This window comes from Mycteria americana, chromosome 4, assembly GCF_035582795.1.
Source record: "Mycteria americana isolate JAX WOST 10 ecotype Jacksonville Zoo and Gardens chromosome 4, USCA_MyAme_1.0, whole genome shotgun sequence".
In the NCBI taxonomy this organism is placed as follows: domain Eukaryota; kingdom Metazoa; phylum Chordata; class Aves; order Ciconiiformes; family Ciconiidae; genus Mycteria; species Mycteria americana.
This window is the reverse complement of record NC_134368.1, coordinates 45,495,435-45,520,949: the sequence shown is the minus strand read 5'-3', so window position 1 is coordinate 45,520,949 and position 25,515 is coordinate 45,495,435. Positions and strand designations below refer to the sequence as shown.

Genomic DNA, 25,515 nt, shown 5'->3' with positions numbered 1-25,515 from the left:
GTACTGTGACTGGTTGTAGGAATAGTGATACCCACATCTCATGTGTGCTGTGTGATCCAGTCCGTGGGTGATTTTTATGTGTTGTTCTAACACGTGTTCTTCCTTTTTCTTGCAGGAGAACCAGAATTTAAATATGTTGGGAACATGCATGGGAATGAAGCTGTCGGAAGGGAGTTGCTCATCTTCTTGGCTCAGTACTTGTGTAATGAATACCAGAAAGGAAATGAAACTATTATCAACTTGATCCATAGCACACGTATCCATATCATGCCATCTTTGAACCCGGATGGCTTTGAGAAGGCAGCATCCCAGGTTTGTAAGGCTCCATATATAAGAATAGTTATCAATGTCTATATCAACCTTAGGATCATAATGACACTTGGACTAGCAGTTTTACAGATACATGAACTCTTGGTGGTGATTGTTGAATGGAACAGCATAACTGAAGTCTTTCCTAATAGTACAGTAGGCTTGTTCTGTTTAACAAGGAGGATTTTATGCTTGGGTTTTCAACAAATAGCCGTATCTCTTGTAAGTGAGTTTACTGTATTTTAAAATATAATGATGTTTGTTTCACGCGTATTCTTTCATATAAGTTCACTGACCGAACTGCTTCCTGAACAAGTAACTTCTAGTAACACATGATGTTTCAAAAGTGGTAGAAAAGGGAAAGTTGATATTTCCTTTACGAATGTTCTCATGTAAATGCATTTACATGAATTATTCACATTCATCAGAGGTTGATCCTAAAACAAGCAAACTTTGTGAGCCATCTTTTTAATATGAATAACTTTGATCCTAAATTTCAGGCATGAGGTACTTTAATTAAGCTATTAGTCAAGAAAATGTAGCATGTATTTTAGGATGATCACTCAGTCAAGAAACATGTAATGTGTTAATGCTTAATTAGCAAATAGAGGCCAGATAGGACCCTGTTATGTACAGCTTCTGCTGTGTATTATGTTCTAAACAAAAATAAGAATTTTCTTGTTTTGCAAAGTGTATTTATTTTTAAAATTAATACGGAAATGTTGAAGCTTTTTATGTGACTATGTATTTATGATTAAATAAGTCAAACCTTATTAAGATCTTTATTAAACTGATTCTCATGAAGTTTTTAAAAAAAACCCCAAACCACAGAACTCTTTTAAACCATGTTCGGTTGTATGTCTCCCTCTCGTGGCAATGAAGCAGAAGCTGTCCTCAAATTGATGCAGTCTTTTACTTGTTTGAAATCTCTCTCTGTAGAGATTCTGTAATAATATAATTTGAAACTTTTGCTCCTCAGTCAAAATACACTTGCTTTTACAGGATTGCCTTACAAATTACATATTATTTATAATACAATTTGCTTTAGTGTCACTATTATTCTAATTTAGAAGTATCTGGATCCTCTACACAGTATGTGACAGTAGATTCAATATACCCCAAGATTAAAACCAGTGATCAAACTAAACCTACTTTAGAGAGTACTGAAAGCTTAGAGAGACAAGCTAGGGAAAACTATGCGCTCTGAAGGCATTTTGTTAATGCAACCCAAAACCTATTTTAGGGAATCGGCTTAAAGAAAGTATTTTTGCAAGAATTCTCACTGCATCTTTATTCAGTGTCACCATTGTAGTGAACGAAGCTGACAGACACCATAAAAAAAAAAAATCTTAGGTAAATAAAAGTTAAGGTCCTTCTTTACCTTGAAGCTATTTAGAGGAACTTTGAAACAAGTGCAAAGTTTCCTTGTGGCTGATAAATCTACAGCTGCTCTGAGGTTCACTAAAATCAGGTCTGTAATTCATGAGCATGGGCATAAGGCAACAGGGAAAAGCCAGATCTTGGGGGAAGACTCAGCAGGCACTGGAGAATCTGATGCTGCTGGTAATTTTGTCCATCCTTAGTCCAGATCTGCCACTATGAGAATGGTCCTCTCCTCCAAGACCCTCAGTGAAATAGACGTTGGTTTTGTTCCCACAGAGCTCTAGGAAGAAATAGAGGTGACTCAGCTCTTGGTGCTTCAGAAGTTTTTACTCCCACATGATCCCTTCTTATTCTCGAGAACATGAGAAGTAAACCCATGATTTAAATTTGCATGGCTAAATATACCCGTATAAAGCTTGATATGTAATCTCCTGAATCTTCTCATCTCCCTTCTTTTTCTGTTCCCTTTCCTCATTCAGCCTGGTGAACTTAAAGACTGGTTTGTTGGTCGAAGTAACGCCCAAGGGATAGATCTAAACCGAAATTTCCCTGATCTTGATAGAATAGTCTATGTTAATGAGAAAGAAGGTGGCCCAAACAACCACCTGCTGAAAAACATGAAAAAAGCCGTGGACCAGAATCCTAAGGTAAGTAGGGGCTGAATATTGGCCCATCTCTTCCCTTTTACGCGAGCAGACACGTAGCAACCTCTAAGAGCTGTGTGTATGGTCTTTATGATTCACGGTCTTCTAAATATTTTGTTCATTTTGTTTAATTTCTTCATCTGATGCTTCTTGAAGTTTTTCTCAAAATGGCTTGCTGTGGTAAACCCTTTTGATCCATATTGCTTATTCCTTAGACAATTCCTCACTCAAAACATGTTTTATTTTTAAGGCCAGAGATTGTGTAGCCTTCTCCCTTGATTTGAAGCTGTTCTGGCAGATAGATACTCTGCATTTTTACCATTGCCAGAAATTCACTTGTGTATTGTGCTTAATTACATTGCTGGCTAGGTAGCTATTCTCACATACAACACATGCATTTTTGTTAAGCTTAAGCCTGAAATTTACAGGCGTATATCTGGAGGGATTTTTATCTTCTTGTGTTTAACCCCAGAGGAGATTCTAGAAAATACAGTGTTGTGACTGGTCCCATAGGATTGTGGCCTTAATAGCCATATTCTGTCTTCAAATTCAAGTTATTAAATGAACTAATTTTACTTTCCGTGCAGCGAATAGACTGCATCCTACCAACATTTATTTTGAATTAGTTTATTTTCCTTGGTTTAAAATTTGGCAGGCTTTTTTTAGCCATAATGGAAAGAAGTAAAAGATTGAGATTACTTTATTTGTGGTCTCATCCTGAACTAATTTACACCAGTTTTAGACTTACATTAATCTACTTAATATAATTATAAATCTGATGTAAAGGACTGATTCAGTTCTCTCTGAAGCCAAAATAAAATTGCTGTTCATGTAAATGTCTTGCACAATATATGTGATAATGATTAAGCCCACTATATATAATTGAGTAAGTTTCTACATTGCATTATCAATTTGTAACTGCTATTTCAACTGCTATTTCAACTGCTATATCAATTTGTAACTGCAACAAAATGCTATTTTGTTGTAGCTTGCCCCTGAAACGAAAGGTGTCATTCACTGGATTATGGATATTCCCTTTGTGCTCTCTGCCAATCTTCATGGAGGAGACCTCGTTGCAAACTATCCTTACGATGAGACTCGGAGTGGTATGCAATAGAAGTTAACGTGAAATAGTAGGAGATAGAAATCGCATTCTATACTTATTTCACTGCTACTTAAGGTCCACTTTGTAAACATTATACCGTTGCATTGTAATGACTTATTTTAGCATATTAATCACATGTTTAAAGCTAGTCACTGTATGACCATGTTTCCTCGTTTTGAAGGTGGTAGTTTGTTTCAGTAGAGTTACATCACAGAAATGATGTAATACTTGGGGGAATTGTAGTCCCTCAGATATTTTAATCAAGGCAACTTAGCTCTTAAATTAGCTGGGACTGTTTGTACCCTGGTAACTGAAGCGAGAGAGATGTGTCTAGGCTGCCTGTATGATGTAAGGTTTCTCTGCTTACACCTTTCAAAATAAATTTCTGAAAGCGGTAGTGTGCTAATAGAAACAACTATCATTGTCTCCACTTTCTCAGTATTGGTCCCATATAAAAAGGATCACATTGTGGCAGAGATGTTATCATTTAGCACACAGCAGTATTAGGGTTTTTTTTTTCTGCTACAAGGGGATGTGCACATGATTGAAGTGGTCATGATATGATGGTATTGTTTGTCCTTCAATCTACTTTCTCACAGTTTAACTGGAAACTCTTTTGATATCAGACTGTAAAACTCTAGGGAGAGACCTTTGTCTATGTCCTGAGTGTTCTTTATAAGAAAATATCTAAAGCCTAGAATAGCTTAGATTTTGTGCTGCACTTTTAAATTAATATTTTCATAAATATTAAGACTGATACGAATAGTTACCTTAATAATGGGGCAACCTGGTACAGGCAGTTGATGAAATGTTAACGTTATTAAGATAATGCTATATTAGTTCGTGATGCTGTAGGACACTTACCTGTCTACAGAGAATTTCCAGGCGCAGTCCTGCTGTGCAGTGCTGGTAATCTAGGTTGTGAGCCCAGTCGGTACGACTGCCCTTTTAATAATCCTTGTTCCTGGACTTTTTTTCCTCCCTAGGCAGTGCTCATGAATACAGCTCCTGCCCTGATGATGCTATTTTTCAAAGCCTGGCTCGCAGTTATTCTTCTTTCAATCCTGCTATGTCTGATCCAAACAGACCACCATGTCGTAAAAATGACGATGACAGCAGCTTTGTGGATGGAACAACTAATGGCGGTGCATGGTACAGCGTCCCAGGAGGTGAGCCCCATTGCGTGGGGGTTCAGTGTCACTGGTGGTTATTTTAAGCTTAGTTTTCATGATTTAATTACAGACTGGAATACCGCCAGGTTATCCACAACTGTTGGTGTGGTTAAGGCTAAATCAAAGGCTGATCACTCACCACAGTACATCTATAAAATCCCATAAAGCTCATTGTGATGCCTATTAAAATATTCGTCTTTTATTGCTTTTTCTACAGTCTTTCTTCAGTCAGGGTTCAGGTCATTGCAAATTTAATAGTTCTATAGTGGGTGAGTGATTGCTATGCTATCATGAGAGCTTAAGGGTTGTGTTTTTTTTTTTTTTAAAAAGGAGTAAAAAATCCCCTAACAAACCCTGATGAGAGAGCAGGCTACTGACTGTTCATTTTAACCTCGATAATGAAAGCATCCAACCTTGAAAGAAGTGGAGAGGCCTGATTTTGCAATGTTATTGTCAACGGGAGTTTGGCCTTTGATGTCCATGGGAACAAAATCCAGCTGTGAAGATACTTGTGTCTCCATACTTTGTGGCTTAATTAGTGCCTGATTCCTGCCCAGGTAGTGTTCCCCTAGACTTTGGTAGAGCCTTCTGTGCTAAGAGGAACAGCAGAGCTACTATGGCCACTTCAACACTAATTTTCTAGGAGAAGTCTAGAAGAGTAGCCTGAAATAATGAAACATTTCATTCTTTTTTGCTAAGAATTTGGTATGTTGTTTTCTTTGTAAACTGAGGCAAAAAGGTGTTGGGATACCTAAATCTTTGAGTCTTCTGTGTCTGCTAAAATTGGACAAAACTTTGGAGTGAAACGGAGCTGGGGATTTCTGAGCTAGAAACAGCTTGTGTTGGAGTGATTTGCCTGTGCATTGGCTTTGTTGATTTCTACCAGATAACTTTGAAGACACATACCAGTTTTATTGTTTGCTTTCCTCTTAATACTCAGTTACAGTCTCTGAATGAATTTTAAATTGTTTACCTGGAATGAGTAGGAATCTCTCAAAGCATTAGACGGCATAGATGATAGACTAACTCTGCTCCTGTTACAGTAAAGAGGGTACTAGAAGAGGAAAATAATGAAGCTCATGAGAAGAAATTAGAAACAGAACAACAACTGGTAGCACTCACGCAGCCAGTGATCACCTGCTTATTTTAGAGCTCTCATCCCCAATCTTCACACAGGCAGCATATTTCCTCTGCTGTGGTACCACAGGTACCAGGGACTGGGTGTAAGGTAAAATGCTGACAATTCTGAATATGACTGAAAAACAGAAATTTCCCTTTGTGTGAAGCTTTCCACAGACTTTAAATTGGAACCATTAAAACACCCATGACAAAACAGAATTTGCATAATTTGAAAAAAAATGAATATAAACAAAATATTGAGAGGTTTAATAGTTAAATTTCATTTCAATTCAGTCCAAAAATTATCTTAACAAAATATTAACTATAAAAACATGGGCATATTTAGCTCCAGCTTTCTTTTCCATAGGAAAATGCTATAAAAAAATCAGTCTTTCCATTGTTTTGATGAAATGCTTTGATTCTGACTAAACCGCACATGCCAAAGGCACATTTTTCCATTGGAAAAACTTATTGGAAAGTTTGAATTATTTCCTTCTTTTGGATCTTATTTTAAGTTAGACTGCAAATTCCCCAAGTGAGCCCTTTCTTTTTCTCGTGTACTTGTACAGAAGTTAGTCGACAAGAATCCTAGTTCTAACCAGGATCTGTGATCCTAATGTGGTGCAGCTAGTAAAAAATAGAGAGGTGACAATATACTTTGGACCATACAGCATGAATCTCTTTTTTTTTTTTTTTTTTTTTTTTTTTTTTCCCCCCAAGTGTAGAAATCAGCTGGCAAGCTGTGACTTTTGAACGAAACCTCCATGGTAATGCTTGCCACAGGCTGACTTAGAAAAACAAAAATAATTCAGTGAAAACAGTTCCGTTGTTTCCATGTCTAGTGCTAAGGAAAATAACTAAACATTGCTTGGTTCAAGTGAAAATTTTCTTGGAAGCTTTAGTCTGAAAAGCTCTGTCTGGAAACTTAAATGGGGCATGTAAGTTATCTGTTGTATCAGTGACCTTTTGCTCTCTGAGTTTTCTTTCTAATAAATTACTAAAGTCGCTGTTGCCCTATAGAGCTCATTATGGTGCCCCCAGTTGTGCCGCATCCATTTCTTTGCCCGTATCGTTCACCCACAGGAACTTCTACCTTCTGCAAAAGGCAGCACTACGTGGTGGGCCAGCAGCAGTTGGTTCCTCATACGCAGGGATAATGTATGGGTGGCTCTCTCGTGTGAGTACGGGTTGCTTTTGCGTATGTTTTTCTGAATACCTGGCTTCTCTCGGTAGGAAGGCTGAGTGTCTGGTGGCAGAAAAGTCTGGTAGCGGCCCTTGTCTCAACCTGGAAGTAAGCATGAACCCTTCATTGCATTCATGTTCTGTCCTCCCCTCTTGTCAAACCTCAGGATTTCCTCATCAACCTCAGGCAAGGTGGCAATTCTCCATTCAGGTTTTGGGGTGGAGAAAGCAGATGATGTACAGGAATATTTGACACTTGCTTCTGTCTCTTAATACACTTTGCTGTGAGGTTTCTCTTACTGTTACCTGCTTAGTAGTTACTTTTTTCTGTGCGGCAGGGACACAGAGAAAATAGCTCTCCCAACAGCATCTTTGTGCTAAATCTGAGACCATGATGCCCGTTACACTTGCTTTGTATTAGTTGTCACCTGTAATTAGTTGATCCTTGTAGGTTTTTCAGAGAGCAGTAAGCAAAGGCGAAGAGGTCGTTCTTCTGTGTTCAGGAAAAGCCCTTTTAGCCACCACACCCGGGGGAAAACCAAGCCTGTACATAAAATCCATGCTGCTTTTAACACTGGTCTTCGCCCTATCAGTATGTAATTAATGATTTCACTTCTGCACAAGAAAGCCAAATTAAATTTGCACAGACAGCTTTAATTTTGGCATTTCCTTAGCTGTTGAGTGCATAACTTTTCAACGTCAATAATGTTTTTTCAATGTACCTTTTGTGTGGAATATCTATTTGGAAATATAAACGAGAAGAGCAGATAGCAATGAATTACTAGCTAGCCACATGCCTGTTCTGCTTGTTTTGTCATTACAGAGCCACCTGAGTCTAATCAGATTCGTGTCGTTACAAAAATAGCATTTCAAAGCAGCTTACATTGCTGTACTATTGGGCTATTGTTTAAGTGTCTTTTTATTTTCAGATATCTCGGATCACTCTTGGCACTCCATTAGTTCGTTCCTAACTTGAATTACCTTTCATGTTACCAGTTTTGGAAGCAACGTTAGGTAAATTTTTTTAGGATTTTATATGACATGTGTAGGAGGCACATGTTCTCCCTATTATGCACAAGGCTCAAGTTCATCCTGTCCTGCTAGAAGTTACTGTCTATATGTGTAGAAGCTGAACTTAGTGCTGTAGCTTGTAATTCAAAGTCTAAGTAACTCTGATGCCTGGGACACACCCTGAACTCCACTTGCTTTGTGAAGGTTGGAGTTCCTTTTTTTAAAAGCTGAAGAAATTAATTTTGTCCCATATTCTAAGCTTATTTATGTGAGTACTAACATAGAGGCACTGTAGCCCTTCAGGACAGTAGAGCAGTGCAACAGAGGAGTGCTGGTGTTGCTCAGTTTCAAAGAAAAGTCCTACTCGTGGTCAGCAGGGAAGGGCATGAATTTCATTTTTATATCTGAGGTCTGCTAAGCCTTTCTCATCTTCAGAGAGTGGTCCCTGTTGAAGTATAGGAAAGTTAATTTTGTACTGTCCTTTGTCAAAACGAGAGGCTTTGGGAGTGTGGTGGTGTGCATGCGTGTGATGTATGCCATGTGCATAACAAGAAGGAGTAGGGCAGTTAGAGAGCTTGACCAGTGGCAGCAAAGTTGCTGCAACGTTGAATAAATCTTTTGAAATGTATTGATTTCTTAAATATTGCACCTAATCACCATATTGAACAGGCAGGTAAAGAGTGCAAATTGTATGTAGCCAGCCCAATGCTCTCCAGATTACAGATGTAGTAGGCCACAGATTAGATCTAGGCTATCTTCACCTCCATCCCAGAGATTCAGATCATCACCTGCAGCTCAGTGATGCAAGCTGAATTTTTTCAGGAGCAACACATATAAACTGTGGCCCCAGCCAGGAGCTGGGAAACAAACTACAGGATATGGCCATTGTGCACAAAACTGGAAAATATATTGCTTCTTTATTCTGTCCTTGAGAAACTAGGGCATCCCTGAGTATCACCTTGCTTTGGGAGGTGGGGGGGAGGGAGAAACTTCCAGAGAACTGGAGCAGTAACGGTCAAGAGTTGTTGGCACCACAGTAAAATTACATCATGCCCTTCGGCTCCCAGCTCTCCTCTTCATGGGTTCTTTCTTTCTTGTAGAAGAAAGGCAAAAATCTAGAAAAACAACATTATCTAGTGTCTGGAACAGATGCCTGGCAGTCAGCGCTGCTGTTAGGATTTTACTCGTGACTCCGCTGCTCTCTGGCTGTGTACTGCTGAATGGTCCATCTTGCATTCTGCCTGCTGGGACATCAGAGCCATCCCTCCCAGGAGCACCTTTGCCTTCTGCGTCCTCATTTTTCAGCCATCTAAAAAAGGCTTAGAAATAAAAAAGTTATTTTAGGAATCAGAAAAGTCCCTGTTCCTATCAGTAGTTAGGAGTCTCGTTGCCTGGTTGGCAGAAAATAGATTCACCCTAATGTGTTGGCAAAATCCCACCTGACTCAATCTGTTCGGTGTTCTCTTGGGTATGACATCAGCTCTCTGGACATTTCTGGACCGGTGCACAACACCGGTGCTTTGGTAAAGAGACTGCATTAGGTCTCATATGTAGCTTGCATGGGGGAACATAGGGCTGAATGAATTGGCTGTGTTTGAAGCACTTTTAAATCCCTCAGTGACCTCCATGGGGATGCTCAAAATGGTTGGTGGCCTTTTTCTTTTCAGTTGTCCGTTTGAGAATCCTCTGATTCTGCTAGCTAGATGGACTGGGAAGGCAAGCACTAATTCTGCATCACCTTCTGCAAAGAATATGTTTATAACCCTCCTGGGGACAGCCACAGTCCCTCTCCAGCTGGCTGATCCAGTTACAAAACAGGAAACCACTTTGGTTATCGGTTGACTGATTTGAGAAAATAGCCAATATTTCCATGTAGTAAGAGAAGGAGCTCAGAAGTGTAAAAGAATACATCTTTCCCATCAAGTTTTTATTCCTAGTGATGATCCTACTGTAAATATTTTTAAATTTCTATGATTACAGTTGCATTAATAGTGATGTTTCTCTTAATGTGTTGATTTTGCAGAGGCATTGAGTGGGTGGGAAATACCCCTATCTATGGGAAAAATTCTGTGTAAATAAAGTTTATAGGTAGTTTGCTTTTGGGTTTTTTTTGTGTGAGGAAAATCATAAATATTTGGAATCTATGCTGAGAAGCTTGACAAAGAATATTCCTTAGCAAACAGATGCTTTTCTTGCAAAATGTTACTAAGTTGAAACCCTGTATTTTCAGGAAAAAACCCCCCATGTTTTTGACCAGTCTTTATAAACCTCTTTTTCAAAGGCACTTTGTCAGGTTTCATTTGCTTTATAATTAATTGTCATTCTTCTTGGTTTACAAAGTGATCACCTTTTACTTTCATCTGGAAATATTTTAGCCATAATCAGAAATAATTTTCTGTTCCTGAAGATAAAAAAAAGTAATTTATATGTCAGCTATCCAAAAACATGTGGCAGGTAGGAGTATACAGGCCAGGTGCAACATCAAGTAGAAGTATACAAGCCAGGTGTTAAGTCTTTTCTAAACTTTCCTTGGGAAGACAATTTTTTGGGGAATTAATTGTCTTGTTGGTTTCTCTGATTTAATGCCTCTGATTTCAGAACTAAGCTGATTAAGTAGAACTGGACCAACTGTACTTACAGCTATTCTTTTCTTAACAGCCCCAGCATCTCACATGCCTCCTTTTACTCTGGTTACTTCAGAACTATGCAAAATGCATCACTAACTCTCTTTTCTGGCATTGCAGGAATGCAGGATTTCAATTACCTCAGCAGCAACTGCTTTGAAATCACAGTGGAGCTTAGTTGTGAAAAATTCCCACCTGAAGAAACTCTGAAGGGCTACTGGGAGGACAACAAGAACTCCCTTATCAATTACATCGAGCAGGTAACAAAAAAGAGGCTGACAAAACTCTAGTTATTGTACATAAAACTTCTAAAGCTTGTGCTGTGTGAACATCTAATTCAAAATTTCATATGAATCCAATTGGTGCTCCATAATTCTTCTACGTCTCTTAAGGTGGTAAATCCTGTGTGATCTTTCTAAATATGTGGAAGAAGAGGGGGAAAAGAAAGAAGATCTTATAGTATGGAATTCATCTCATCTTACTTAAGCTGTTACAGACATTTAATTTAAATGATTTGTGTTGGCTTCCTCAATGAAAAGTAATACACATCACCAGAGTGTATAATTCATTCCCCCAGCACTGATGCGTATGCTAAGAGAGATGGATTACCCTCTACAGATAGCAAAGTGTGCCTACAGACGTGGGATGGATCACGCTGGACGTACGGGGAGCCTAGGTGGCTGGATTAGACTGGAACTGCCTGGCAGTTCAGTGTAACGTCGAGGGACATCTCTCATCCTGGTTTTGTGGCTACTCCGCTGCTCTCTGATTGCATAAGCTGCTGATATTAAATGTAGAGCTGTCAATGGGATGATTCCATTAAAAATTACACAAAATCTGAAGTGTAAAGCGTAGCCATGCGTTCAGATAATCTTGTGCTAATGGGTTGTTAGAAGTTAAGACTCCTGAAATAGATCTGTATGTGTGTGTGTTTGGGGTTTTTGGGGGTTTTGTTGTAGTTGTGGGGTTTTTTAACCATTTCATGCCAATGTAACAGGCTGTACTGAAATGATGGTTCCAAGCAGCGTGGGAGTTTTGACTTCCTGAAACCTGGATGTTGTTGTTAAAGATCACAAATATATCTGATATCTTTAACAGCTGCACACTCAGGATTGCAGAATCAGAAACATACTTTGTTAGCAGCACTGGCCAAGTAATACATTCATTTCTTTAAGAATTTATTTGTGGAGAAGTGCTTTAGTTAGCCAGAAATCTGAAATATTTGAAAATTTGAAACGTTTGTTATACAGTTCTGTTAGTATTGTATGTGGGCTGAGGAAAAAGCTCTATCTGCACTGCAGGTTTTTACCCATTTATGATGGGATCCATCTCAAATTGTTCAGCTCCTTTGCACATGGGTTAATTTTCTCTGACTCATGGAAAACTATGGTGTCACTGCATTTTCAAATTACTAATGTGTAAGAGATTATTTTGCCAACTTCCTCTGCTCCTGTGGAGCTGCTGGCTTTGTGCTTGAAGTTCAGATGGTCTCTCTGGCATTGGTTTTTATCCTCTTACAGGACAAGAGGTCCAGCTCTATGCTCCAGCTCCCCCGTGATTGCTGAGGACAGTGCAAATATGTATTTTCTGCTTTTCTAAGCTGATCTGGTCAGGCTTCTCCCACAGTGTAAATTAGAGGAATCTGGTGAACTAAATTATAGCAGCTGAATACACCATATAGGTTCATAAAGAGGAGCATCAAAATCTCAAAATAAAATTTGTGATCCACAAGTCTCTTCAAATATCACAGAATCAGAGAGAAGCCTGAACTCCACAGCACTTCCCCACTTAATTTCCAGGCTCCCAGTGAGATGCATCTCTGCACAGGTTCAAAACGTCCCGTTTTCCCCAGTGTTGAGAGCTCCCTGTCTCCGGCGGTGGAAAGGTAGTTGATCCTCAGTCTGAAAAGGTAGTTGATCCTCAGTCTCTTGCCTCTGAGGAGCTCAGTCTGCTTTCAGACCGTGCTTAAGAAATACCAGCAGGACTGGTCTCTCCACACACTGCGGTCAAATCAAGAGCTTTAATTTCATGTATGCTGGGAACAGACAGATTAGGTACTGCTGGTGCTGTTACCTGGACTATGTTGCCTAAGAGGCAAGAAGGAACTAGGACGTGACCCACCATCACCTTTCTCTCACAGGCCACGTGGGGAGTGTTGTGACCCTGTGTGGTCCCAGCTCAAAGACCTGGATATTTTGGGTGCACAAGAGCGAGCTCAAGCATCTCACGCAGGGATTGCCCATCAAAGTCCAAGTGCCCGCATTTAACCTTGTTAATGTTTCACTTTTAAGTAGTTATGTCCATTATTAGCCCTAAATTCTTACAGTTGATGAAACTTAAAAAAAAAAAAAAAAAGTGGTTTTTTTGGGCTGTCTTTCAAAGCTTTTCAGCACATTCATTAATCCCCAGTGACAAAGACTTTCAAGTCAGTGTTCACATAGATTATGATTTGCTGCGTATTTCTGAGAAATGCTTGCATTCCACAGAGAAATTGGTATAACTACCAGCTGAATTATTCTTCCGCTTCACTGTTTGTTCCATTATGATGTTTAGTAATTATCCTTGATAGTTGTCAGCGTGTAGACTGTGGGCTCCATAACATGCATCGTTAGATATGTCAATAGATATTTCACTGACGAAAATGCTGTCTTAAGAATTTTCCAGTGATCTCCCGTGTGTTGCTGACTTTATTTATTTATTTTAGATTCATCGAGGAGTGAAGGGGTTTGTTAAAGATCTTCAGGGCAATCCAATAGCAAATGCTACAATTTCTGTGGAGGGGATAAGCCATGACATTACATCAGGTGAGTGTTGTACCTCAGGAAAACAAGAAAGCGCTGGAATATACTGCTACTCCCTCTGCTTGGCAGCTGGAGCCATTTCAGATCTTATTAGCTGAAGCTTTAAGGGAGCAAAATTTTGAAGCCAGGAAAACATGTTGTGCCTCAAGAAGCTTGTTGCCTACAGGATTTCATGAATCTTTCTCTTGTATTTTGCTCTCAAAGTAGCTGGAGACTGGTTGTTGGGACTTCACGGATCTCAGGCGTGAATTGGTTCTGGTAGCTCTTGGTTATTGATGCTTAGTTTGTCTTCGGATTTGTGGTGCAAGTAGTGTTTCACAACTCTGCCAGGATTTCAAGTCCTGTTGGCAGTGCCGTTTTGAGTTTGTAGGCTAAATTGTAGTCCAAAACTGTTATGTTACTTATGATGCAATCATACCTTTTGGTATGTAAATTCTTGACAGATTTTCAGTTCACATAAGTTTCTCCTGCAAAGGTAAATTCTCTCTGCTGTTTGCAATTATGTGACTTTTTTTAGAAGGGCAGCTCTAAAAGAGGAAAGTATCGTGTTGGTGTTTATAGAAAATCGTGTGTCCCCTCTTCGGTGGTGTTGTGCTTTATTCTAGGAATGAATTCAAAGATAGCTTGCACAGTGCCAACCTGCAGTCTTCCCTCTAGACCTATGTTTTCTTATTCTGAATGGCAATTTTTTTTTGTTTGTACAAGATACTAATTAGAAAAACAATAATAAAATGCCAATGCTTTATGTATGAGCTAACGTTATGGTCATTTTCTCAATGATATGTCTCACTATACTGTTACAGAGATGCAGAATACTATGAAACGGGACTGGTAGACCCTTCAGTTGGCTTTGGTTTGTGTTTGTTCTCACATCCCTTGCAAAGAGAGCAGCATTTCTGCCAAGCAGGCAAACAGTCTATGATAACATTAGCCACCTTCTGTCACTGTATGTAAGAAGGCAAAAAGTATAGAGGCTGGACATAAATTTTCAGGAATAATAAAAGGGGGATAAGCTGTGCAAAGAAATATTTTGAGGTATGAGAGTGATGCATACGATGCTACAGCTCGTGCTTCTATGATACAAAAAAGCACCTAATCATGAATCCTCTCACATCATTGTGCATGTATAAGGCTGGAAGTTACATTGTCAAAATGTATAAGTTCCTCATTGTCAAAACAGTGAGGAAAACAAGTACTTGAATTTTAGCACATTCAAAAAGAAGGATAAATATCCTTTGACTTTTTTTCCCTGCTCCTTTGTTCGTGAGTTAAAATTCAGCTTTGTTCCAGTGCCAGGAATTAGAATAGATCATTATCGTAGCTCTGCAGCAGTAATTTTTTTCCTTTCTGTTTTATGAAGAGAAAAGTCTGGGAACAACTGGACTGACTACTGACATTTTTTGACCGTGCGAATTGCAGGCATTTAAGTAATATTTCCCTCTGTGCGCTATGTAGCCGCAGATGTGCTGAAAAAGCATTTAAGGAACTGGCAGTAAGAGCGTGGCGAAGTGCTTTAAATGGCACTGCTAACTGACCTTTAGAATAGCCTCGCAATGTTTTCTGAAATTCTGCGTGGAGATAGAGAAATTCAGAGTATTAGCCTGTGACAAATTAGATGATTGCCCACTTCTTGTGCAGGGAGGATCTGATTCTTTGTGAAAATGGAAGAGGGTCATTTCTAGAGAAGAGGATGATGCATTTTTATTCTGTGACTGAAAAAGACGGTCTGCAGTAACACTCAGTGCAGTAGGAGCCTTTCTTTGACCTGAGTGGCTCAAACTTTCATTTCTGTGTTTAGCTAAATGGAAGAAAAAAGCCCTAGACGTCTCCTGGATACTGAAACATGTAGATAATGATGCTTCAGGGGTCTTACACATGGAATATTCCAGGAAATGATCATTTATAGCTTTAGCAGCACAATAAATTGAGAAAGATGGTCCTGTTTGTTTACATTTGATGAGAATAAAATTTATTTAAATTTGGATTTTCAGAATAGTTAGGGACATTAAAAATCCACATTGCATTGCAAATTGAAACTCCGACTCTTAACAGGAGCTGCACATTGGCCAGGGGGTGCTTCTAAAGTAGAATAATGCCCCAGATTGTCCTTTTTTTTCAGTGTACTGGAGAGCCTTCAGCCTCAGCAGGCAAAATCTTTCATGGAGGCTACAGCACAACTTCAGAGTTTAAATCTGTGTTTTGGTTACCTGAAAAGAAGAAAATCTCTAATGATATATTTATACAGCCCTTACAGAAGAATCCTTTCAGACAGACAAAAGGAAAGGACTGACAGGAATACAAAAGATGCTGACAAGATATACAGCCCCTTCTCCTTAGCTGCATAATTAGTTTTATACACATTTATTTGGATTTTTTTTCTTCTTCTCTACAGCCAAGGATGGTGATTACTGGAGATTGCTTGTGCCTGGAAATTACAAACTTACAGCCTCAGCACCAGGCTATCTAGCAATAACTAAAAAAGTGGCTGTGCCCTTTAGCCCTGCAGTTGTGGTAAGTGCTCACGTGTATGTTGGTTTATCATCTATTATATACAAAAAAAGTCTCTTATTTTTTTCCCTTCATGGTATACCTGTAAGCAGAAGGTGATTTTTCATATTATTTGAGAATATGCTAAATTAGAAGACAGACTGGAAATCTAATCTTCTAGCAGTTGCACAAGCAACCGAGAGTAATCTCACTGTAAACTCCTTTCATCTCCTGTTGGTTTTATTTAAAATGAAAAGACACAGTGAGGGATAATATTGAGATACTTATACTTTTTTTATTGGTTGATGTGTGAATAGCCAATCAGATAGAAGATTACAGAATATCTTTAAATAGTGTGACATAAAAAGTAAGAGATGTTGAAGTTTTCATTGAGACTTGATATTGTCAATCTAAATTGTCAAGTGACTACCTGCATAGGTTAAAACCAGTGTTGAGATCTGTGCAGAAAGATAGCGATGGAGCTCTGCTTTGTGTAGATACCCATCGTGTATAGTGAATGAGACCTAGACTGCATCTAAGAGTTCAGAAGCATTTTTAATTCATCTTTTGTACAGGTGTGGATTCCACTCCTAACAATTAAAATAAATGCTTATTTCTCTAGTGTATCATATGCTAGGATATACTACACTAGCACATCGTATCTGCACTAATGAATCATGTGTCAGAAAAGCTCCCTGGATCTTCTTGATGGCATAAAATTGAATATGTGTTTTGATATGGTGGGGGTCTGCATTGCTACGTATTAGACAGCAATACGCTGATGATACTTTTTATTATATGCTAGAAGATTTATGTGGCTGGCTATTATTCAATTTTAATTTCATTGGCCCCTATTTTTTCAAGTGTTTAGACAAGTCTGTCCAAAGACTGGACAGATGTCTGATTTCTTTTGGAAATTTTGCTCACCTATGTGCACTTTTTAGATAAGTTTATTGTACTGATATGCTAGTATTGCACATATTTAAATCAGGCCTGAGAGACTTTGAAATAATCCTAGCCTAAAATGGAAGGTACCTCCCTAAGCCCCATGTCTGTGTTAAACAACTTCTTTCAATAAATGACTCTTAAAAGCCTACACTTCTCTCCCTCTGCTAATCTTACTGATGTTTTTGATTGTTTCTTTTACGCAGGTTGATTTTGAACTGGAGTCATTGTCTGAAAGAAAAGAAGAGGAGAAAGAAGAGTTGATGGAATGGTGGAAGATGATGTCAGAAACACTAAATTTTTAAATGAAGATTTTGGCTTTACAGCTTTTAATCTATTATATGTTGACTTAGTATAATGTACTGTGGAAAGTCCCTATATTCTAGATTTTGTGCACTTCACAATAATTAACTTTGAATTTTTTCCGTCATCTTTTGATTGATATGATTATAAATAACTACTAGCCTCCTAGCTAGATAAATAAGTTATTAATTTTCTTTCATATTGTTATAGAAAATTTACTCTTACATACAAATCAGAAAAAAATGAGTGAATGTCTCTGCAGCATACACGGAAGTACAATCTGTTGTGTATTATTTGCAAGTTCAGAATATGTAGGTTAACTCTTGATTTTAAAAAAGAAATATGCTGTAGTCAATTCCCAATACTGCCAGAAATATTTGACAGTGCATAGTAATAGACAGTGCTCTTTACTGAGTTCTATAATGGATGTTATTGAAAAGATTTATAATAACAGTGTGTGGTGTAATAATGTTTTACAAGGATTAAAATTCAGTATAACATTTTGTATGTCTTTGGTGTTGGGGCTATTTAAATATGTAAGAAACATAAGCTGACTTCATTTTAGTAAGCAGAAGGAATCTGCTTAAGCTCTTTTATTAAAGATGGCATGGAATGAATTCAGGAAATAGCAGAGCTTTATTCCTTAAACTGTTAATGATATTTCAAGATCAGGTTTTAATTATTTCTCATTACTTATTCACCAAATTAAAAATTGTGAATGGGTGAAGAAGAAGAGCTTGTGCATCTTGTTAATATGCTGCTTGTGTTTGTTTTATAGCAAGAAAAAAAAGTCGTTTCAGGTGATGTCTGTTTAATTAGATAACTACCTTTTCAACAACCTTTACATGTGGTCAGTGGTGTCTAGATAATCAGCCAAAAGTTCATATCTTCACCAAAAGCTACCAAAACGTTACAGTTTAGACAATGAACTGGAAGTCTACTGAGGACATGCATTTAGTCTCACAAGCCAAGAATGGTTTTGTTTCCAACTTTGTTTCTTCTGCTGGTTAGTCTTCTCTAAAGCTAGAAGCAAGACAGATAAGTGAAAATTTTTTCAGCGTGGTGAAATTTTCCCAAAATACTTGAAGGTGATACAAAAAACAATTTTGATTTAAAAAGATCCTTCCTCCTCCCATTTTTTTTAGTATACTTGAATTAATTTGCTTTAGTATTTTGTCTAAGATGAGTGAAATTTGCGGAGTCATAGAATACATATGAACCGTAGTGGGTGCAAGTTTGGTATAATTCTTCTGAAACCACGGCTGGTACGCTACTTGATAGCAGCTAAGCATCTCATCTGTTTGAAAGCTTACACACTGTTGCTGGTCTGTTTTAATTCAAGATCAGATGTTCGATATAGATTTCCTTCCTCTGATTCTTTAGTATCACTGTCTGTGGTTTTGATTAGCATATTATTTTAGTTGATGCTGTAGGAGTTCAGTACCGTTCAGAACCAACCAACAATGCACTATCGTGCTCCCGCCATAAGTGAAAAATCACACGTTCAGGAGTAGGATCCAAATTTACCTCCTTTGGGTATTTAAAAATCTACAGAAAATACTGGTTTTTAAGAATTTGAAATTCTTTAATCAAAATAGCACTTGATCCTTTAAAGTAACAGGCTTACGGTTTGACACACATTGATAAATTGAACAGCAATAAAAAGGCATAAACTTTCCCTGATGAAGAATTTGCTATGTAACCTGTAACTCATTTGGGTAGTAGACATTTAATTCCAAACTTCAGGGGAACTTCACTGGCTGTAAGTCGTTAAGCAGTGATGAACTTCGAATCTCCATTGCGATGAGGAATCCCTGTGGGAAATGAAGAATCGTATCTGAACATGTCTTGATGATAACTTGTGGCTAGCTGTGCACAAGGGTGTGCGTAAAGGATGCCCGGTTACACCAACTCGGGTGTTTATGACAATTTGAAAGGCTAAGACACGTAGCACAAAACCCACTCGGTGTATGGAAGTGACGATATTGTTTTCGACTGATCCAGGTAAAATCGAAGCAAACTACAAAAAATGAATTAAAACAAGAGACTGCTGGCATGTGGGCAAATGGCTACAGGAGTGTTTCTGACCTGTAAGCTAATGTAATAAGGCAAGTGTATATTTGTACAGAACACCCTGCTCTGCCCCTTCCAAACTTAACAATTTCAATCCAAACAATATTACTACATGGTGCGATGCCTGTCATGCATCCGGTCTTCCTGTGTGGTGGATTGTGTGGCATAGTTAGTGCAGACATTACATCGAAGTGATCTCATAACAGATTTCTCATCCTTACTTGTGTTACACGTGTGAGATCCTCTGGTCTACTGTTTCATGCATTTGCGATTAAATGTAGTGTCCCTGCAATGATCTCTTTGTTTTGCTCTAGATGACTGCTTGCTATTACTGTGCTGAGAACAGATTAAAGTGATCAAATGTTAAACACCAGAACCACTGCCACTGTTCTTGCTGTAGGTAAAGATCCTTAAGAACAGCGTAGCCAGGACTCTCAGTAAATTAATTCATTATGTAGCTTTCCTAGCTGAACTGCGCTGTGTTGTAGGACTGTGTATGTTTAAATGGAAGATTAAAGTGTTGTGTGATGCTGAGCTTTTGGTAAAAAGGCACATGCTGTACTATTGTACAATAAATCTACAGGTTTATTTAAAATGTAAAACGTGTGAGTAATTTACAGGTTCAAAACGTGGCCTCTTTGGCTGTGCATATCTGCAGAGTATGCCATAAACATCCTCAGTGAGGTGCGTGTGCCAGTTAATTTGTTGTTTGAATGCAGAAATGAGACCGGGATTAGTGCCGGTATCCCATTGAGAGCCATCCATAGCCCCTTAACTTTGTGCCAGAACATCCTCCTTTTGGAGTATACATCTTTCTGAGCGCTTTTCCCATGCAAGTTTTCAAGTAAAGTCATGGATAAGAATGAGATGCTCTTCATCTGTGCACAGTCAGTGGAGACAGGGCATACGCTGTTGTGTGTCTCTCCCTTCCACAGTATTTACAAATCTATTCTTTTTTCTATATCAGTCCTTAGAATTAGAAAGCACAGTGTGCTTGCAAGCCTGTGGTACTATGCATTCCTTATAACTACAGTGGTCAGGATTATAAGAACGAAGTAAGTCAAATAAAATCACTGCGTCTGAAAATGTTTCCCTTTTCCTAGGTTGTGGTGTTCATGTTGATATATGTGAATTCACGTATAGTCCTGGCTATTCCTGACCTGATAATAACATACATTGAAGTGTAAATTAAAACTGAGATGGTGTGTCAGAAAGAATTGCTGCCAAGTTTCTTTCTCTGAGGTTAACAGATCTAACGGGTGTGTTAGGAACACTTAATAACTAGCCCATGAAAGGAAGAGGATTAGAGAAGGATGACAGGTAGGTTTAGAGGAGCTGGAATTTAAAGTTAAAAGGTGCAGTTCCCATGAGCCTGATTCTCTCCCATATCTGAGCTTGGTTTGACTCAGGCCTGCGGAGGCTGCAGAATAGCAGCAGTTCAATGACCGCCTCTCTAAGAGTTAGAGCAGCCGTCTAGAGCTTCTCGGTAAACCAGTTCTGCCGGAGGAGTGCCTTGTTTCTTACTTGTAGTTAGTACTGGAAACGCAGGACCCAGAAACATCACTGCAGCGCTTGCTTTCTGCCTTCCTGAATCTTGCAAAGAGCTCATTCTGATTGTCTTCTTGCAGGGATTTTATTTGTCCTGTACATTTCTGTTTATGTAGAGCTACGTCTGTTGTGAATAATTTACTGCTTGTTAATTTGACTCATAAGTTCGGTCATTGACACAGCCTCTGTTCCGGTATTTCTGACTTCTATAATTAAACCCAGAAAACAAAAACAGTCAGGAGATTTTCTGAAAGTCATGGCATAAAAAACCCAGTGGGTTGGTTTGTCTCCTGGCTTGTGAGGGTTTTGAGTGAGCTTGCTTCAAGTTTCCATTCTTAAAGCCTGCTTTAGGGGGAGAAGAACATGACAACTAAGTTGAGGTAATCCTATGCCTCCAGGGGCTAAGGTTTTGAGCGGTATAGCAAGTATTGGAATAGCTGGTATAAAAATGAGGTAGTTAGAAACAACTGCTGTTTACTTTTACTAACTGTGATAATGGGACTATATTAATTGAGTTAAATAGCTGATCTTGCAGTGCTGATCTTTCTTCAGCCCTCCTTATTTTGCCTCTCCATGCCTCAGGCATTGTATTTCAGCAATGACTTAAACACATCCAGGATTAGGCACCATTTATCACAGTGCTAGATTTTTCCTGAATTGATGGTTAATACTTCATGTTATTTTATCTTTGTCCTACTTTCATACTCAGTTAAGCCACCACAGATTTTTGTAATCACACATCCCTCTGTGCACAGTGGAAATTGTCAAAGAGAGAAGCTGAAGAGTTTGGCTCCTGCATTGGGAATGTAGAGGGAATTTGACATCTGGGAATGCACTGGAAGCAGTTTAGTATTGTGAAATAAGTAGATTTTGTAGACCTTTTTGCGAATCATTCTTTAGTAAAGGGCTGAATAGGATTATGTGCCTATAGGATTCTAGGAGCGCAGTATGTGTGTGCCTTTAGACTTTAGGTAAAGCTACTCTGGAAAGATTCCCGTTAGTTTCACTGAGGCTTTTATCAGACCCTCAAGCCTGGAATCTGAGTAGTGAGGACTATCTGGAGCCAAGGCTGCTCATTTTGCATTAGCAGTAATTGTTCTTCATCTTTTCCAGGAAAAAGATGCAAAATAATAAGAAATGAAGTCCACTTTCACAAAGTGCAGAACTGGTCACGGAACTTGTTAAGAGTCATTGCAAGACCTAAAGTAGAAATAATGGAGATTAGCTGGACCAGTGGCAACCTGCAGCTCACTAAGCCTCTGAACCGCTGCGCAGTGGAAGATAGGAGGGTAAATCAGGGTAACATTTTTGTTACATTCACCCACTGAGGATGTGGTCAGGGCCATAATTTGAGACAGAATATAGAGCTAGATGAACTTCTCACCTGACTGCAGCGTGGCTGCAATAGAGGGGTTCACAGTGTTGCAATACCATGCAGTAATGTGAGATTCCAGTTCATGGACTTGGAGGAGCATCTGTTTTGCAGTCCGCCGTGGTGCGTGTGCTGGTGTCCAAGGGTGCAGAACCAGCATCCCTCCTCCACATTCCAGCACCTCTCGCACAAAAGGTAAATTAAGCACATTTCAGAAACTATGGACAAGATTCAAGAGAGGACTTGGCTGCCAAGACCAGTACGAAATTACAGTCTGACTTCCTTCCCTTCAGCTCACTAAATATCTGCTCATGTGGCTTTACTTGGCTGCTTCCAGTTCTCTCTCTGGTGTGTCAAAAACGAACCTAGCCTGAGCAGCTCGAGGATCACTTGTGCCAAGACCCATCAGGAGTGGATTACAGGGCTTTCTGGTGTCTAAAGGTCCTAAGTTTGCACTTGTACTGTGAGGCGAGTCCCCTGGCACGGCCTGGCATCCTGAATCTTCAGGTCTCCAGAACAGGGACCCCACCAGTAGCTTGCTTTTGGCCTGCATGCTTAGGTTTCTTCCAATGGAAGTAGAAGACAGCTGCTACACCTCCCTGGGGGTATAGGAGGAAAGATCTGGCCTATGCCTCTGACTCCACCTCAGAGCGTGGCAGGCATACATTAAGAAAGACTTGGAGGCTGGGAAGTGCTCCTGGATCCCATAGGTCAGACATGGTCTGAGACATGGTTTGTCAGACACGGTCTTAGAAACTCAGTCTGGAAAGGAATAGCAGTAAACCTCATACCTCCTTCTTTCTCTTTCAGAGTCAGGTAATTTATTTGAAGGTTTATCATGACAGTGATCTTTATCCCTGTATATGCATATATCAGCATATCTGCTTTGTGTTTCCTATGGGGGCTGGAATGCGTTTTAGTTTAAAGAAGTTTTGGATGACATACACAAGCAGCTTTGGGAGCAGGAGCACACTGAAACACAACTCACTGGCTTGTGCTGCACAGCATTTATTACTACTGTGTGGCAAATGAGGGCATTCACTCCAGTCCCAGTGTTACTAGGTTGTAACAGATGTAATAAAAACTGTTGGGAGGCAGTTCTTGCAGATGTTTGGTGTATAAAATCTTAGGCCCCAGAAAGATCTTACCGCAAAGAAAAGACTTAGATGCTGCAAAGTTTATCTTTGGGATTCACTGTGTGCATACGCAGTGATGTGCATACACATAAATGTGTGTGGGAGCGAAGGAGCAGGGCAAGAATGTATGCATCGTCTTCTCTAGGCTATGTTAGGCACTTAATTACTCAGAAGTCCTTGAAGGCACCTATTCTGTTTGCCATAAAGGGAACAGATGCTCCTGGTTTTATGACTCGCGTCTAGATTAGATGCCTGTGTTAGACAAGTGAATCCCAGGCAGACCCTTGTGTTGCGGAGCTAGGGGCAAGCAGGTGCCCCTCCGCCGGGGGGGCCGGGCAGCCGTCTTACCGAAGAGGCCAGGGAAGCCTGGGGTCCAGTTACTGCTTACAGGAATCTTTTAAAATGTGTAACATACAGCTCTAATATAGCTGGTGACTATACCAAAACGACAATGGTGGCTGCCGGCTCAGCGTGCAGGCTGCCCTGCACCACGTCTGGTGCGCCAGATGCCCTACGTGCATTGCGCTGAAGCCGGTAGACCTGAATCTTTTACTGAATTTTGACCTAAAAATCCTACTTAGTAGCTGTTTTAGTAGGGCTTTTGCAAAAGAAACTACTGAAGGGAATGCTTTCTTGTACCCTCTTCAGGAAACTGAAAGACTAAGTGAAAAAGAAACTGATTCTGAACTTTGTTAAACCAGGTCATGATACGTGCCCTTCTAAATAAATACAAATTCTGTCTTCAGCTCTCTATTTCCACATACGTCTGACAGGCCTTGATATCAGATGCCTGTTAACGTATGTGGTAATATGCAAGATGTTAAACATCTGCAGAATCTTCTGATCATTTTTGTAATGTCTCAAAAGTTAGACATAGCTTGCAGGGGATTTCCACTGAAAAGAAACAAAATTTGGAGGACATTCTAAGTTAAGTCATTCAATATTTGTTTGCCAATGCACTGGATGATATTACAAGATGCCAAGATAAATTCAAATTAACATGAAAAATATTCAGTACTATTAGTTGTGGGTTTACATAAGTTGCTGGCACAGTATGTTAAGAATTCTCAGATAAATAGTTGCCAGGAAAGCAAAGTCCAAACAACAAAAAAAAATAATTACATATAATACACTTGAACAAGTGTCATGGAAGAATGAAATTTTTACCCAGTGGAATTTTGCTTCAGCAAAGCAATTAAACATGGAGATGTGTTCACAGACTGTTTCAAAATTAATTTGTCTTTAAAACCTTGTTTTAAATTTGAGAAAATTGAAGCCAAGATAAAAATAGAAAACACTATGAATTCCAAAATAAAAATATAATAAATACAAATTTAAAAGATTGTAAAAAGATTGCAGTGAATGTTTGTGTACCAAAACAATACACTTATGATAAAACTTCCTAGATGCCTTAGGTGCCTTTGAAAACTGTAGGTTGAAAAATAATTCTAAAAAAGTGTTATTGAAAGGTAAACAGTAAAGTCTTGAAAAAACCTACTATTCCGCTACCACTTGAATCTTTCATTTGTAAAAATGTCAGTTCAGATTTTTGATATTCTATGGTGTAATTCTTATACTTAAAAGCATTTTTACTAGTTTCATAGTTTTTATTAATGTAGCCACATAATTTAACCCACAGTCTAGCAAAGAAAGACTGAACAAGATCAAATAGTTGGCAGCTGAAACTAGGCAAATTCAGAAGCAGAACTAATGTTCAGTATTTTCTTAGTGAGGCTAATTCACCTTTGCTGTTCATGTAGCTGTACAGTAGACTTTTCATCGCATGAACTTTTTTCAATAAGATTGTTGTCCTTTTGAAAGACGGTTTCAATGCTGTTTGTGTTCCTTGGCTGAACCAATCCTTTATTCTTCATGGGTATGCCCTTTCAGTTGATTGTCCCATCTGGTTTAATTGTTTCCTGAGGCTTTAGACAATCACACATCCCTTTGAGCTTCTGCTTCATCAATCTAAGAGCATTTCTGGGTGCATTAATTACGGGGTTCTGAGAATTCAAGCTTGGATTCCATGGGCAGTATCTGTATGCCATTAAAAATATCTGGGTTTTTTTGCTTCTGGGTTGGTTCCCTTACTATCTGTGCTCTGAATGAAACCAAGTGAGATTTTTAGCTTTGATTCTGAACCTAATTTTCAACTATAACAGAACCTGCTGAAATTTTGTAGGAATGTGTTTGATTTTAAGATCAATCAAAATGCTTAAAAGGGCTTTCTCTCCTCCTTCAGTCTTACATGTTTCTCAATTTTCTTGGAAGTACACTATTCCTAGAATTTACTAATTAAAG

At 39.0% G+C, this 25,515-nt stretch overlaps 1 protein-coding gene across 1 annotated transcript in view; it reads left to right on the top strand.

The window, feature by feature from the left end:
• CPE (carboxypeptidase E) overlaps positions 1-20,332 on the top strand; it is a 60,217-nt gene extending 39,885 nt beyond the window's left edge. The window contains exons 2-9 of the mRNA XM_075500355.1: positions 116-312; positions 2,172-2,339; positions 3,325-3,442; positions 4,428-4,610; positions 10,670-10,809; positions 13,254-13,353; positions 15,743-15,861; positions 16,989-20,332. Of these exons, the coding sequence (XP_075356470.1) occupies positions 116-312; positions 2,172-2,339; positions 3,325-3,442; positions 4,428-4,610; positions 10,670-10,809; positions 13,254-13,353; positions 15,743-15,861; positions 16,989-17,087 (1,124 nt within the window). The 3' untranslated portion in view covers positions 17,088-20,332. The remainder of the gene's footprint in view (positions 1-115; positions 313-2,171; positions 2,340-3,324; positions 3,443-4,427; positions 4,611-10,669; positions 10,810-13,253; positions 13,354-15,742; positions 15,862-16,988) is intronic.
• The last annotated feature ends 5,183 nt before the right edge of the window (positions 20,333-25,515 follow it).